General features: G+C 38.0%; 2 protein-coding genes across 2 annotated transcripts; one reads left to right on the top strand and one right to left on the bottom strand.

Moving 5' to 3' along the window:
* Positions 1 to 13719: 13719 nt before the first annotated feature.
* LOC137626207 (trichohyalin-like) lies at positions 13720 to 14130 on the bottom strand. The gene has a single exon (XM_068357282.1). It carries the CDS (start codon positions 14128 to 14130, stop codon positions 13720 to 13722), a length of 411 nt encoding a protein of 136 aa, XP_068213383.1.
* Positions 14131 to 16850: 2720 nt separating this feature from the next.
* LOC137626208 (uncharacterized) lies at positions 16851 to 17441 on the top strand. The gene has a single exon (XM_068357283.1). The coding sequence runs from the start codon at positions 16851 to 16853 to the stop codon at positions 17439 to 17441; it is 591 nt and encodes a 196-aa protein (XP_068213384.1).
* Positions 17442 to 17814: the final 373 nt, after the last annotated feature.

Genomic DNA, 17814 nt, shown 5'->3' on the forward strand with positions numbered 1-17814 from the left:
CAAGGGCTCCAACAGGAAAAATATCCCAGTGAGGAAAGGAAATAAATAAACTACAAGAGAAGTAATGAATAATTCAAATAAAGTATTTTAAGAATTGCAACATTAAGATCATCTTTTTTGTATAAACTATAAAAACTTCAAAAAAATGAGAGGAGGAGAAATAAGAGGGAACAGTGTTCTCTTTCTTGCGTGCACCCTCAAGCAAGAGAATTCTATCCCAAGACATTGGAAGACCATGGGACAGAGGCTATGGCGCTACCCATGACTAGAGAACAATAGTTTGATTTTGGAGTGTTTCTCCTAGAAGACTGCTTACCATATCTGAAGAGTCTCTTCTACCCAAAGAAATAAGAAACAGCCATAGAGAGAAAACATACAACAACCAACTTTTAACCAAACCAGGTGTGCTCATGAGGCTACATATTCTAAAGTACCCCTTTCATCCATCACACCAGGATGCCAGAGAACTTCAAATCAATCAATCAATCATCCATCAAAGACTTAACTTCAACAACCTAAGCATTGCTTTATTATGGATGTTATTATAAGCCTTTTCCAGTTTCATTACTGCCACATAATTTTTCTTATTAATTGAAGAATTCGCCCCATTACTTTTTATTAACAAAATATTCACTTAAATACCCTTTTTTCTTGCCTGAACTTGTACTAATCGATTCATAATATATATATATATATATATATATATGTGTGTGTGTGTGTGTGTGTGTGTATGTGCGTGTGTGTACTACGTTTGTGTGTGTGTGTATCATCATCGTCATCATCATCATCATCTCCTACGCTTACTGACGCAAAGGGCCTCGGTTAGATTTTGCCAGCCGTCACTATCTTGAGCTTTTAATTCAGTACTTTTCCATTCATCATCTCGTACTTCACGCTTCATAGTCCTGAGCCATGTAGGTCTGGGTCTTCCAACTCTTCTACTACCTTATGGAGCCCAGTTAAACGTTTGGTAAACAAATGTCTCTTGGGGAGTGCGAAGAGCATGTCAAAACCATCTCCATCTACCCATTACCATGATCTCATCCAGACATGCCACACGAGTAATCACTCTTATAGTTTCGTTTCTAATACTGTACTGCCATTTGACTCCCAATTTCCTTCTGAGGGGCTTTGTTCCCAAATCTACTAAATCTGTTTGAGATTGTTTTATCGTCATACCACGACCCATGTCCAGACACTAAACTGATATATAGCCTGATTTTATATGTAATTTCAGGCGATTTGATTTTCAAATTTGACTTAACCTAGCCCTTTCTAATTTCTTTTTTTTTTCAATCTTTCACTAAAATCCAATTCTAATGACCCTATATATATAGTCAGACACTTGCTCTTTATTATATGGGGGAAACACACGCATATATAGTATATAAGCCAATCCTACACTTTCCATATTATATTGAATATTGTTATGACCTATAATTATTTCCTTTTTCCATAACACATCAACTCTTGATCCTCTCATCCATGCCTTTGGAATCTTTGTCTCATCCACACATACCTTACACACCATGGTCAGACTCTCAATCCTGCATTCAACACTGTACCTCAGTATATCTCAGTTGGTGCACTGTATGTATTACTTGAGGGTCTTTTCAGCATCCATTTGTCTTGTTCCTCTCTTCTTTATCAAAACCTTCTTACTATCCAATATATGTGGTAGTAGGTTTACCAGGGCACCAGCCACCCTTTGACTGGCCAGACAGTACTACATTGGACCCTTCTCTCTGGTCGAGCTCATTTTCCTTTTGCCTACACATGCACCGAATAGTCTGGCCTACTCTCCTCTGTCTTCATACACCTGATAACAGTGAGATTACCAAACAATTCTTCCTCGCTCAAGGGGTTAACTACTGCAGTTTAATTGTTCAGTGGCTACTTTCCTCTTGGTAAGGGTAGGGGAGAGCTCTTTTAGGAGGACACTCAAACCATTGTTCTCTTGTCTTGTATAGTGCCATAGCCTCTGTACCTTAGTCTTTTACTGTCTTGGGGTAGAGTTTTCTTGCTTGAGTTTACACTCGGGCACACTATTCTAACTTATTTCTCTTCCTCTTTTTTTTTTTATTTTATACTTTATATGTGAATGATTTATTTTAATGTTGTTACTTTTCTTGAAATATTTTATTTTAATTGTTACTTACTTCTCTTGTAGTTTCATTATTTCCTTTCCTCGCTGAGCTTTTTTCCCTGTTGGAGCCCTCGGGATTATAACAACCTGCTTTTCCAATTAGGGTTGTAGCTTAGCAAATAATAATAATAATAATAATAATAATAATAATAATAATGTCTTAGTGCAAATGAGGGGTTTCCCTTAGTTACTTGTCAGTGAGAATTGGTTTCCTTGACTCCAGTGGTCAGCCATTTGTCTCAGATTAAGAAATCATACACTGCTACTGAGATTTTTCCAATTGTTCTTGATGGGGATGAACTAACTGAATAATAATCATACAGATGTTTTTGAACAAATCTTACCAGCAAAGCAGTGGTGTTGAGTTACACACGGAAGTGATCCTAGTTGAACACTGAGTTCGTTGTTCTAGAATTTGAAGAGCTGAATCAAGTACAAGGTTATCTACCTCCTGGCCTCATCAGTTCTCAGTTGAGTAACACTGGGTCACCATTGTATTTGATAACTGTTAAGGACAAAAGCTTCAGTTTCCTTTGCCGTCTATGACAGAGTTATATCTCCAAGAGGCATATCTGACAACCTTTGAAGAATTTCTTCTTGTCCCACGCCCCTCCATCACTCTCTGACATACCAAAGAGAGTGTTGAGGGCTTCATCTCTATTCGCAGAGTAGCTGTTCGATGAGGGCACTCTCGCGTCATCCCTGGAGAAGGCCCACCTCAAATCTAAGTAGCTGAGGACTATAGTCAATTTTTTTTTAGTGAGACATATTTGCACCGACTCGCAGGGGTGCCCTTTTAGCTCGGAAAATTTCTTGATAGCTGATTGGTCGGAAGTATTTTTGTCCGAATACTATCATTGTTTTCAAATGATTACCAAGTAATGTGAATCGAAACTTTTTTGCTAACCTAAATTTCTCTCTCAGATATAGGTTTTGTTAGTAAATAATATTAGAAAATAAATATATTATAAAGTATCGTGATGGTAAATCTAAATTTAATAACAACATCCGCCGAAGCCAACGACAGGAGCTTGTTTTCGAATGCACTCTGCATAATTTTGTTACTTTTGACATATTTCAACACAAATTGAGACAAATTACACTCAGAATAAAGAAAAACATATTGTCAACTTACTTTGAATGCCAGAGTCTACTAAAACGTGGAATTGATAAAATTAACTATCGGTGAAAATAGCGGTACGGTTAAAGCAAGACTCACATAGAGTGGGTCCTGGGTAGAACGAGCATTCTACTGTCAAACACCAAAGAGGGAATGGAAAGGAGATTGTAACTCGGCGGTGAATGAATGAATTCGTTTATTTGTGATTTTTATGCAATACTACAATATCCCCAAACCGAAAATATTGCTATTAATGAAATAGCCCCCCCCACCAAAAAAAAAAAAAAAAACAAACCTTTCTATACGGACTTACATCATAGGTATATGATGTGCAATAACTTTGTATAGAAAGGGTTTTCTATTTTTCTCGTAAAAGTTTAGATTCTAGTGTATTGTGTAAATTATGTAGCTTGTACACGTGCTAAATAAATCCGCGATGTCACACACGCATGCATATGTGTGCGTTCCAACATTTCGACTGATGTCTCTCTCTTATCCCTTTTTACATCATAGGCCTATGATGGAAGTCCGTATAGAAAGGGGTTGTTATTTTTTTCTTAAAGTTTTAGATTTTATTGATAGCAATATTTTCGGTTTGAGGATACTGTAGTGTTGCATAAATTGCATAAAAATTACAAATAAACGTATTCATTCATTCACCGCCGAGTTACAATCTCCCTTCCATTCCCTCTTGGGTGTTTGACAATAGAATGTTCGTTCTACCCAGGACCCACTCTACGTAAGTATTGCTTTTTCCGAACCGCTATTTTCACCAATAGTTTGTTTTATTAATTCCACGTTTTTAGTAGATTCTGGTATTCAAAGTAAGTTTATAATAACATGTTTTTCTTTATTCTTAGTGTAATTTGTCTCAATTTGTGTTGAAATATGTGAAAAGTAACAAAATTATTCAGCGTTCATCCGAAAACAAGCTCCTGTCGTTGGCTTCGGTGGGTGTTGTTATTAAATTTAGATTTACCATCACGATACTTCATGATATATTTATTCGTTTACATTATTCTTTGACAAAGAAAGAGAGAAATTTAGGTTATGAAAAAGGTTTCGTTTCACATTACTTGGTAATCATTTGAAAACAATGATGGTATTCGGACAAAAATACCTCCGACCAATCAGCTATTAGGAAATTTTCCGAGCTAAAAGGGGATCCCTGCGAGTCGGTGCAAATCTGCCTCGCTAAGATAAATTGACTATAGTAACAAGGCCTAGGAATCTCATCCTTCTACAACCCTACAACAACCTCAATCATCTACCATCTACACATTGTGAAGTAGGGGACAGAGAAGATCGAAGATGGTCAGCAATGGTTTTCGTCCATAGGTACTACAGCCATTGTGTGTGAAGATGAGAGGATGTCTACAACACCACTGGCAGGCCTGGGAGGATATGGATCTGATGCCTTGGGTCATTGAGGTTTTGAGGTATGGGTACAGGATTTCCCTCAGCCAACCTCCACCCATATCAGTCATTCCCTTAGCTTTTAACTCATACCAAGAGTCATCAGAGAAGGGAAGAAATCATCGGACAGCTTTAAAAGAATTGGGAAGAAAGTGATCAATAGAAATAGCTTTATTTCTATCCCCTGGTTTCTACAACTTTGATTTTTGTTAAAAAGACACATGGTTTTTGGAGTCCCATCATAGACCTCTCTCATCTCAACCATTTTGTTACAAATATTCATTTCAAAGTGGTCTACAAGGTTGGTCCTTTTTGGCAGTCAGCCGAGACGACTGATTCTTCTCACACGACCTGAAAAACGTATACCTGCAAGTTCACATCCATCCTAAGTCTCAACACCTATTGATATTTTGCTGGGAACAGGAGATATTTTAGTTCAAAGTTCTCTGCTACAGCCTGACAATGGCACGTAGACGACTGGCTCTTACTGTTGAGCTTAGAACGGGAAGCTATCTGCATAAGGAACGTAGTCCTGAGATTCTACAACAAAGTGAGCGTCTAGATCAACATAGAGAAGTTGGTCCTAGTCCCCAGTTAAGTTTCAGTTTATCTGGGGATGAAGATCAACTTCGGTTTTGAAGGCTTTCCCAACATAAGATTGCATCTGGACTGCAGAAATGCATCACACACTTTCTAATGACAAAGGCACCTTCAGCCAAGCTATGGATGAGACTCATCGGCCTCCAGTCTTCTCCAATCCTGTTGGTTCCAAGAAGGAGGAGACTCAGACCATTGCAACACCAACTTCCCAACCTTTTGGGATCAAGAGATTTCTTCTTTTGAGGTTTAATAGACAGAGACGATCCAGTGAACCTGAAACAAGGTCTTTCATTGTCAACCCTCCTTCCAGATATCATGCTGTTTTCCGACTCTAGATTCTGGGTGGAGAACTTCGATAGGGGACCAGTTCGTGCTGGGGACATGGACAATGCAGAAATCCAGGTGGCACTCTCACATCAATCTTCTGTGTTCATCAAGAGTGATAGCAACGTTTGCCAACAACTCGAAGGCTAGTTCTTATCTATGACAGGAAGGAAGGACAAGGTCACAGACATTGGTCGACCTCATGTAAAAGATTCTGGCTTGGGCAGAGAGAAAGAACTTGGGTTATGCCACTGTTCATCATGGGCAAGACGAATGTCATAGTAGATGCTCTGAGTCAAAGAGACCAGATTGTGAACTCAGAATGGACTATATGCTAACAAGTGGTGGACGATTTTGTTCATCTGTGGCCAGTGACAGTAGATACGTTTGCCACAGCAATGAACCACTGACTTCAGGCATACGACAGTCCCAACATCTATCCAAGGTCATTGGGACCAGATGTTATTTTTCAAGACTGGAGGCCTTCTCTCCTCTCCTCTGATAATGAATATACTGCTTAAACTGAGGGAATTCACAGAATACAGCCTTACTCTTGTCATGCCCTTTTGGCCTTTGAAAGACTTGTTCGTGGATCTGTAGGAGTTGTCAGTTAATATTCCAAGGAGGCTGCCTATCAGACGGGACCTCCTCAAGTAACCTCATTGACCCATTTTTCATCTTAGACCACAAGCTCTTCAGCTGACTGTATGGAGAATATCCACAGATTTGCCAAGGCTCATGGAGTCTCCAGTCAAGTAGCCCAACATGTTACCTTTGCCTGAAAGTTTTTTGCTTTTATAAACTAACAGTGCACATGGAAGATATCCAGGAAGTGGTGTAAGGACTTGAAACACTCGATATCGAATCCTACAGTTTTCAAGATCACAGATATCCTGCTCTTCCTTCTTGAAAGAAAACACCTGTCTTTTCCAGCCATCTGAGGATATAGAGCTATGTTATCTTCAGTCTTCAGGTTCACTTACAGGGAGATGCTCGAGGACCAAATCATTACAGTTCTCATTAGGTCTTTTGAGATAGAAGTTCATAGAAGAGAGATTTCAGCTCCCTCGTGGGACTTTGATGTGGTTCTTAAGGCTTTAACCAGAAACCCTTGCGGACCAATAGCATCAGCAGATCTTCGAACCATATCCATGAAAGCACATTTACTAGTGACTTTAGCAACTGCAAAGAGGGTTCTGGAATTGCAGGCAATTTCAACAGGGTTGGTTAGAATTATGAGCATATTCATTCTCATGTATTACTCAGACAACGGGTAGAGGCAATAAAGAGAGACTTCTGTGCCCATTAATAGCTCTTCGTTACTACCTGGGTAGGATGAATATGATACAGGCATGTCTTAGATCGCTCTTCATCTCACCTAAACGCTCGAACAAGGCCTTGTCTAAGAATGTGATGACACCTCCGTCTTAGACAGTTCATTGGGCAGGTGTCAGGAGCATCCCCAACCTCATCATCTCAAGGGAGAGCATTAGGAGCCCATAGTATTAGAGGCATGGCCACGTCTGTACGTTTTAGGACTAACACGCTGATGTCTTCCATCCTGAAAGCCACGATAAGGAGGTCCAACTCTGTTTTCCTCATTTTATTTAAAAGATGTTGAGTTATTCTATGATAATGACCATTGTGGTAGCAGGAGGAGTCATTGCTTAACCAAAGTGATTGCTGTTCCCTCTTCTCAATGCCAAAGTTGGCTGAGGCGACAAAACTCCAATTTTCTGCAGCAAGATCTATCGGCATAGGTTGATTGTGCAGGTGATAATTAGAAAAATAATTTCAAATCCAAAATTACATTTCTATGTTCAGGAGTACATTTGAATCTTTGTCATAAGTCATAAATTCTTGGTACCTGACTTATTATCCCTTGACTTTTACGCTTGATTTTATACAATTTATGTTCTTTTGAGGCTCCTAGAATTAGATATCATCTAGAAGTATATTTTGTATTCGGAAGCAAATAAAAATGGATTCCTGAATTATATATTGTTCTTACAAGGCTTTGACATATAAGAATAATCTCCCCTTAATTTGCTGCATCCTTTACTTAAATTTTTTTTAAAAGTATGTAAAAGACCTGGAAAGTGGTAGTTTGCTTTTAAATCAATGTAAACTTGTTAATGACTTTGAAGTTAAAAACCCGTTCTTGATGGGAACGAAACGTGATATGCAAGGGTGATATTTATACACACCTTTATTAAGTACTTTCCTCCTAGATTAAGTAGTGTGACGCTAGTAATTCAGTCTGGTAGCTACTCCTATTTCAATTGTTACATACTTTTTCACTCTTACAAATCTTGTGAGACCCTTATGTAATCATCATATTCAGATATGAAGATTTCGGTTATTTGGATTATACTGTACTTTCAGTATTTTCTGAGAGGGGGATACCTTAATGTAGTGAAAGGGTTTGTGTATCGCCATGATCAACAAAGCTGTACTAGTCAGGGTCACCCATACTAGATTGGTGTGCTGTTAGCTATCAGAAAAAAAGTTCCCCACCATCACCAATCCGCAGTTGGCGAGCATGGTGATGAAAACTAGCCAAACCTCAGACATAAATAAGGAGATGTCTGAGGCCTTTTTTCCTGCAGTGGACTAGAAACGGTCGATTTGTTGTATTTTGGTCAATGGAAGCGATTCTTTGTGAATAGTCATTTCAGTGTCTATCAGTTGGGTATTCGTTATGTTGTATCCTTTTCTGAGATTCCTAAGCATTGTCCTTGCACTCATTCCCCTGTGTGCAATAATCAGACCATTATTTTCATTATTATTAATAGCTAAGCTACAACCCTAGTTGGAAAAGCAGGATGCTATTAGCCCAAGGACTCCAACTTGGAATAATAGCCCAGTTAGGAAAGGAAATAAGGAAATGAATGAATTATATGAGAAAAAATTCACAATTAATATTAAATATTTCAAGAACAGTAACAACATGTAAACATCTTTCATATATAAACTATAAAAAAAGTTTTATGCCAGTCTGTTCAACATAAAAACATATGCTACAAGTTTGAACTTTTGAAATTCTACCTATTCAACTACCCGGTTAGGAAGATCATTCCACAGCATGGTCACAGCTGGAATGAAACTTCTAGAATACTGTGTAGCATTGAGCCTCATGATGGAGAAAGCCTGACTATTAGAATTAATTGCTTACCCAGTATTTCGAATAAGATGGTACTGTCCAGGAAGATTTGAATGTAAAGAATGATCAAAATAATGAAAAATCTTATGCAACATGCATAGCGAACTAATTGAATGACGGTGTCAGACATTAATATCTAAATCAGGAATTAGAAATTTGATAGTGTGTAAGTTCCTGTCCAGTAAATTAAGGTGAGAATCAGCAGCAGAAGACCAAACAGGAGAACAATACATGAAACAAGGTAGAATGAAAGTATTAAAACACTTCTTCAGTATAGATTGATCACCGAAAATCTTAAGACTCTCAATAAGCCAATTTTTGTGTAATTGAAAAAGACACAGACTTAATGAGTTTCTCAAAAGTAAATTTGCTATCGAGAATTACACCAAAAATTTAAAAAGAGTCATACAGAGGTAAAGAAACATTGTCAATGCTGAGATCCGGTTGTTGAGGAGCAACTGTTCTCGACCTACTTACAATCATACTTTTAAGTTATGTTAGGTTTCAACTTCATGCCCTTTAATTTGCACCATGCACTAATTTAGATTAGATATCTATTAAAGAATTCAGCAGTCCCAGATCAACATTCAGGTGATGGAATTGATGCAAAGAGAGTATACAACGAGGTTGTTTTCTAGGCCAAACCACATGTCATGTGTATTTAGTATGCAAAGTAATGGGTCAAAAATACTACCCTGAGGAACACCAGATATTACATTCCTATACTCACTTTGGGGCCCTTCAACAAAAGTTCTTTGCAGTCTGTTACTTAAAAATTCAATAGTGATATTAAGAAAAGACCTACCCACTCCCAGGTGTCTGAGTTCGAAAGAAGGGCCTCACGATTAACATGGTCAAAGACAGCTCTAAAATCAAGGCCAATCATATAAACTTCCTGGCCCCAATCAAGGGGTTTCTGTCCAGCATTAGAGATTGTAAGAAAGACATCGCATGCTCCAAGGCCTTTATGAAAGCCAAATTGCAGACAAGAGAACATATGGTTACCTCCAGCAAACCCATTTAGACATCTCGCCAAGAGACGTTCAAAAGCTTTAGATAATATGGGAGTTATTGAAATTGGGTGATAATCAGTTGTATTTGAGCTACCACAAACACATTTACATAGTGGAGTAACATTATCAATTCTCCAAAAGCTCCTCTTCTTGCTAACTTGCGCAAAATAAAAGATAACTTTGGAGCTAAGAAACCTGCAGTCTTTTTTAAAAACAAAGGAAAATACTATTTAGGTCTACACCTCCATAAGCATCAAGAGACATCAAGAGAGCATTAATTTCACAAGATGGAAAAGCTAAACTAGTTACTTTAGTCTCAGGAAAAGATGAATGTGGAAGATCAAGTTCTCATTACTCTGCTAATTGTCAAACACATCAGCCAAAAGGATGGCATTTTCCTTTGGGACAGTGAGTGACAGAGCCATTTGGTTCAAGTAAAGGAGGAACTATTGCATCGACATCAAAAAGTGCAGATTTATGGGTTGCCCACCACTTATGTTCGGTGATCAATCTATTCTGAAGAAGTGTTTTAATTCTTTCATTCTACCTTGTTTTGAGTATTGTTCTCCTGTCTGGTGTTCAGCTGCTGATTCTCATCTTAATTTGTTGGACAGAAACTTACGGTCTATTAAATTTCTTACTCCTGATCTAGATATTAATCTTTAGCACCGTCGTTCAATTAGTTCATTATGCATGTTGCATAAGATTTATCATAACTCTGACCATCCTTTACATTCAGATCTCCCTGGACAATTCTATCGTGTTCGTAATACTAGGCAGGCAGTTAATTCTAATAGCCAGGCCTTCTCCATCATGAGGCTTAATACTACACAGTGTTCTAGAAGTTTTATTCCAGCTGTTACCAAGTTGTGGAATGATCTTCCTAATTGGGTAGTTGAATCAGTAGATCTTCAAAAGTTCAAAGTTGGAGCAAATGTTTTTATGTTGACCAAGCTGACATGAGTCTTTTTATAGTTTATATATGACATATCTGTTTTTGACGTTGATAGTTTATATAGGACATATCTGTTTTGACGTTGTTATTGTTTTAGAATAATTTATTGTTAACTTGTTCTCATCATTTATTAATTTCCTTATTTCCTTTCCTCACTGGGCTCTTTTCCCTATTGGAGCCCTTGGGCTTATAGAATCTAGCTTATCCAACTAGGGTTGTAGCTTGGCTAGTAATAATAATAATAATAATATTACCCTTACAAAGATGATAGGGATCCTGCTACTCCAAATAAGCCACCTTTTGCATTCAGATCTTCCCAAACAGTACCGTCTTGCACGTAGTACTAAGTATGCAGTTAATTATTACAGTCATGCCGTAATCATTAGGCACAATGCTAAACTGTATTCAAGAAGTTTTGATACAGCTGTGACCCAATTGGGGAATGATCTTCCTAATCAAGCAATTGAATTCGGTGGATTTTCAGAAATTCCAACTTTCAGCAAATGCTTTAATGCTGAGCATGCTTACATAAGCCTCTCTGCATGGATTATATATGGTAGATCTATTTTGACGTTGTTACTTATCTTAGAATATTTTCTATGAATTATTCATTACTTCTCACGTAGTTTATATATTTCCTTTCCTCGCTGAGCATTTTTCCCCATTGGAGCCCTTGGGCTTATAGCATCATGCTTATCCTACTAGGGTTATAGCTTAAATAGTAAAAATAATGTTATTTTTTTTTCTACACCACATGAATTCAACTCCTGATCATTCTATGTCATGTGTTTTTGTTATATGTGATACTATCTATCATCTTATTCTTCCCACCTCAATCTACATTAATAGGGGTCAGTTGTTTGATGCTCCCTCTCCTATGACTTCTATCAAAGGCATCCTCTTCCACGAAACCTCTTCTCTCTATATCAGCCTTCACCGTATTTCGCCTTCTAATTCTCTGCCTCCATCTTGATCTCCCCCTAACAGGTTCCTCCCAAGCCCTTCTCACTCCCTCCCCACCATCCATCCTCAACACATGCCCGAACCATCTCATTCGTGACACTCATATCATTTCTGTAATCTTTACTACACCTGCTATTCTTCTTATTTCTTCATTTTCAAATCTTCAAGCTACAACCATGTTTGGAAAAGCAATATGCTATAAGAACAAGGGATCCAACAGGGAAAAATAGCCCAGTGAGGAAAGGAAATAAGGAAATTGATAAGCTACAAGAGAAGTATTAAATAATCAAAATAGAATATTTTAAGAACAGTAACAACATTAAGTTAGATCTTTTATATATAAACTATAAAAACTTCAAAACAAACAAGAGGAAAAGAATTAATATAGAACATCGTGCCCAAGTGTACCCTCAAGCAAGAGAACTCTAATCCAAGACAGTGGCAGGCCATGGCACAGAGGCTATGGCATTACACAAGACTACAGAACAATGGTTTAATTTTGGAGTGTCCTTCTCCTTGAAGAGTTGCTCACCATAGCTAAAGAGGCTTTTTACCCTTAGCAAATGGAAAGTAGCTACTGAACAGTTAGCATTTCTCATCTCTGGTCTCTCTAGCTTTGCTTTCTCTTTTCGTCTTGAAGCCCAAGTTTCTGATCCATACATTAATACCAGTCTTATTAGGGTTGATTCACATTATCGGTCCGGTCACGCTCCAGTCTCGGTTTGCTCTCGGTTCGGTCAAGGTACTGTGATGTTCACAGTTTTGGTCAGATCAGTGTCTTGGCAAAATTATAAGTATAAGGAAAAAGCATAATTGTTTAGGAATATTGTCGTGTGATACTAGGAAATGTATTTACGCAGTGAATATTAGCCTGTTATTGTACATATTGCTTTTTTCCTATCATGACCGGAGCGAGACTAGAACGAGAGCGGACCTGAGCGCCTGTGTGAGTGCTTCCATTTAAAATCATGTAACAATATTTGACCAGACCGTGACTGAAGCCAGAGCAGAACACGACCAGACCGATTGTGTGAATCAGCACTTACTGTGCAAAAGATCTTAAATTTTACTTTGTTTGGCATTTTCTTATCGCATACTACTCATGCTACCTCCCTCCACTTTCCCCATGCTGCTAAATTTATTATCCTATTCTCAATTTTAGCCTCACATCCTCCCTCCCAATTTATAGTTAATCCCAAGTATCTAATTTATTCTACCTGTTTTATAACTGCTCCTCTACTTTCATGTATGGTTATCCTCTCTCTACCTTCCTTACTGCTCACCATAGTTTCAGTCCTATCTACATTTACCCTCAAGTCACCCCTTTCCAAAGTCTCTTGCCAGTCTACCACCCTTCTCTGTAATTCTTCCTCATTTTCAGCAGTAATCATCATATCATCTGCATATAGCCACTCCCACAACTCATCATTTCTGACCCCTTCACCTAACTCATCCAAGACCAACACAAACAAAAATTGGCTTATTGCTGCCCCCTGGTGTAATCCAACAAAGGTCTCTGTTTCTGTTTCTCCAACATCTGTTATTACTTTTGTCCTTGTTCTTTTGTATATCATCTCTACCATTCTAACCAACTTTTCCGGGATTCTTCTCTTTCTCAAGTTCCAAAACATCACTTCTCTGGGTATTTCATCATAAGCCTTCTCTAAATCTACAGAAGCACGGGAAAGCTTCTGGTTTCCCTCTTCTTTCCTGTAATGGCCTTACTATAAAAATGGCACCCACAGTCCCTCCTCCCTCATGAATCCATTCTGCAGTTTTCCAGTCTTAAAATATCTCTCAATATTTCATTTAGTACCCTCTCTATAACTTTCAAACCATGCACTGTTAGTTTAATTCCCCTGTACTTACCACATTTCATTGTCACCTTTCGTCTTAAGTATAGATACCATTAGACTCTCCTCCCAGTCTTTAGGCATTATTTCCTTTTCCTATATTGCTTCTAATAAATTCCCTTCTGTAGCTAGTATTTTAACCATTTCCATTTGAAACATCTGTATTCTATATCTCCACCACTGGTCCCTCCACCCTTTGTGCTTCTTTCTGCTCCTTTTTCTCATTTTCAGTATTCAATAGTTGGTCGTAATATTTTCTCCATATTCTCTTAATGTCATCATCCCTATGCAATATATTTCCATCTCTATCCCTGATGACTACTAGTTGACTCAAATCCTGTTTTTGTTTTTTCTTCAATTTTGAAATCTTATAGATATCCTTTTCTCCTTCCTTTGTTCTTAGCCTTTCATTTAACTGTTCTATTGCTTTTCCAATACCTATACCTACTTTCCTCCTAGAATCTTTTTCCTCTTCTCTGTACTGTTCCTCTTCTCTCTGTGCTTGTCTTACTCTCCAATCTTTAAATGCCCTTGATTTTCTTTTAACCGATTCTTGCACCTCTCTGTTCACCACCATTGTTATCCTTTCTATACACCATACCCAGTGGTTTTTCCCACTAATCCTATCGTTTCTCCTATACATATCTCTTTCATACCCAACCAGATATTTTCCATTCTGTTATCCAGTCCAATCTCTAATTTCGACCTTTCCAGTCGTCTTTCTCTCTCACAATACTCCTAAATTACTCCCACTTATCTCCTTTAAGGTCCCAAACCTTAATTGTAGGTCTCCTTTTTCTCTTTTTGGGTTTTGTACCTCTCATTTTAAAATCCACCACTACCAGTCTGTTTAACACAAGCTTACCCCAGAATCACTTTACAGTTCATCACATTTTTCTTGTCTACTTCCTTTACCAATATATAATCTATTTGGCTTTCCCCTCCTCCACTCTCATAGGTTATCAGATGCTTATCCAGCTTCTGAAACCAGGTGTTCATAAATGCTAACTTAAAACTCTGAGCCATCTCTCATATATACTCCCCATCCTCATTTCTAATTCCATGTTACTCCTCATATTTATCTCTTCTCTTCCCCGCTCTGCCATTCATGTCTGCTCCTATGATTAGCTTCTCTTCCTCTTCCTCTTTCACTGTTCTAAATGCAGCCTCAAACTCTTGTCTAAATAATTCTTTTTCTTATTCTTGACAACCCATCTGAGAGGTATTTGCTGAAATTATATTTATTATCTGATTCCCTATTATCATTGGGATCTTTAAAAGCTGACATTTATTCTCTTTACTTCTACAACTTTTTCTTTCCAGTTATTACCTATTATGACCCCAACTCCATTTCTTCCCTCTTGAGACCCATTTCCTATCCATGTAGTCTCCTACAGACATAAGACATCTATCTTCCTCTTCTCCATCACATCCACTATCTTCCCCAATCTTCCCCTTAGTGTACCAACATTCCAAGTTCCCGCTATGATTTTCCATTCCGTCCCTAGCTTCTTTGGCTGCAGTTGTGAACCCTGCGGTACCCCTCGTCCATTTGGCACGCCAGTATGGGGATCCTGAGGAGTGTCGCATCCACATTTGTAATAGCATCAAATATGGTTCCTAATCTGGCAGAGGTTTTTTATGACTGCATGTCCTTGCAGTCATCAACCTCAGTTATTGGCAGTGGGCCTAGGCTTTTGCTAAAAAGCAACACCGCAAAGTAGCAGCTGTCCTTTTAGCCGCTATCTACAACACGCTGTACATACGGTAGTGTGATACCGTCTAGCTATCCACAACACGCTGTACATACGGTAGTGTGATACCGTCTAGCTATCCACAACACGCTGTACATACGGTAGTGTGATACCGTCTAGCTATCCACAACACGCTGTACATACGGTAGTGTGATACCGTCTATCATCTTTGAGTATAATTTGCTGTCCTTTGATACATCTCTTCCCTAAATGGAACTCTTATTCAAATGAGGTTATTTGAACCCTAATGATTTCACGTTTTCGTTTTACCTATAGTGTCTTTTATTTATTGGCTATTCCTGTCATGTCTGTACATATTACTTACTTCAACAGTGGCCTTATTTTTCATTACTGTGTTTTATGTCGTCGGGGTTTTAATGAATTAGTGACAATGGCTTCCGATAAGGCATTTTTTGCCTCGGTTTGGCAGTGTTTGTACCCGTAACAGGCAGTAAAAGAAAATGCTTCATAATATTACAGTAATGATATTACAGTGTTGCAGTAATACACCACTGTCCTTAGATAACTTTATTCCAGCTAAAAGTTGTTTTGAAAAGGATTTTTCTGTTCAGTTGTTGAATCAATTAATTTAGTAAGACTTTTGAAAGACATCTTTAAAGTCTCAATGTTTATTGTTGCCCCTTTCTGAGTGAGGATACTTAACGTGACGAAAGGTTTTACGAATGCGTACTGGTTAGGGCCACCCATACTAGGTTGGTATGCTAAGCGATCAGACTAAAGTCTACCTCCATTACCAATCCCCAGTGGTCAGCGTGGTGATTAAAATGCCCAAAACCTCAGGCGTGACAGGACATGTCAAACCTTTGTCCTGCAGTGGACTAGAAACGGCCGCATTTGTTATTTACTTTTTATGTTTAACTTCGTGTTTAAGACTTTTTCCTTTAAAACTTTATATATTTCTACCTTTAAATGGTTAAAATTTGTTAGCCATTGTTTGCAATTTTTTCCATTTTCTCAATTTTGTTTGGATAGTAGCTAGTTGTAAAATACGGTGAGAGAAACATGAAAATATTATGGTTATGCATAAAATGATAACATTTTCTATGAATAGAGTAAAGTTCCGTTTTCTTTCATGACCAAAATACACAAATGACCTGAATATTTACCCCTCATTAACTCAGATTGCATAATGTTTATTCAGTGAGGCTAATTACCAAATTCATGGTAAAAGGTTTGGCCTTGCCAAAATGGCTTATTTGCTTAAATAATTAATATTTTGAAGTCTTTTGCATATTGCTTTTATTTAAAGCACGTTGAAAGTATTGGAATGTTTGTTTACATGCAATCATTGAGTCTAGAAAATCCAAAGCGTTGTAATGTACTGCAATCGAAGGAGCAATACTGCCAAAATGTAGTTTCCATTACTATTAGTTTATTTTCCGTCTTAGTATCGAATATCTCAGGACACTTTCTAAAGTGGGTAAAATCGCGTAATCCTTGTAGTAATAGTCTGTCAAGCTGATCAGCAGAAGGAAGTTTGCGAGGTCAGGACAAATCAATCTCGTAGTGGGCTAATAGGATCATGTCAGGAAGCCCTGCTGATAGATTGCCCGGTCCTATATGCTTCTCGGAGGCAGGCAACATTGCCGAGCACTGGCGATTGTTCATCCAGGAGTTTGAGATCTATCTAATCAGCACCGAGCAGGACAATCGATCGGACAAGATCAAATTGAACCTGTTCCTCCGATGCGCCGGACGAGACGCCCTCAAACTCTACAACAGCTTTACGTACGCTGCCAACGAGGATGCCAATAACTACGAGACGGTAGTGGCCAAGTTCAACAAGTACTTCGAACAAGGCAGGAGTGAACTGACGGAGAGGTATGTGTTTAACAATCGCGTACAGCGAGCGGGCGAGACCATAGACGCGTTCGCCGCCGATCTCATGAACAAGGCCCAGTCCTGCGGATTCGGAGAGGAAACGGAGACCATGGTGATGATGGGCATCGTCAAGGGCCTGTCCTCCAGCACTTTCAGGGAGAAATTGTCCGAAGTTGAAAACTTGACTCTCGATAAGGTCATAAAATTAGGCCGAATACACGAAATTGTCATGCAGGAGCACCCGAGCAGTGAAGAGGACGAAGACATTGCTATGTGTTGGAAGCGACTCTAAAAGTTTAGTTCTGTACAGTTGCCCTTCTTTCATGATTGGTTATGGCATCTTTATTATATTCGAGGGGACTAATTTATTTTCATGTGAATTATCATCTATAATCCTTGTTTTCTTTGATGTGTTATATGCTGTACAAATTCGTAGTTTATTCAAAATTGATTATATATATATATATATATATATATATATATATATATATATATATTATATATATAGAGTATGTAAATGCTTTTGTAAATCTTTTTATGTATTTGTAATTCTTAATATTTACCCTCAGCCTGTGCTTATGTATGTCTATATATATATATATATATATATATATATATATATATATATATATATATATATATATATATATATATATATATATATA

This window comes from Palaemon carinicauda, chromosome 33 (genome assembly GCF_036898095.1).
Source record: "Palaemon carinicauda isolate YSFRI2023 chromosome 33, ASM3689809v2, whole genome shotgun sequence".
NCBI classification, from domain to species: domain Eukaryota; kingdom Metazoa; phylum Arthropoda; class Malacostraca; order Decapoda; family Palaemonidae; genus Palaemon; species Palaemon carinicauda.

Coding starts and splice junctions, on each gene's coding strand:
- LOC137626207 (XM_068357282.1), bottom strand. CDS start 14,130: ATGGTGGTGAACAGAGAGGTGCAAGAATCGGTTAAAAGAAAATCAAGG.
- LOC137626208 (XM_068357283.1), top strand. CDS start 16,851: ATGTCAGGAAGCCCTGCTGATAGATTGCCCGGTCCTATATGCTTCTCG.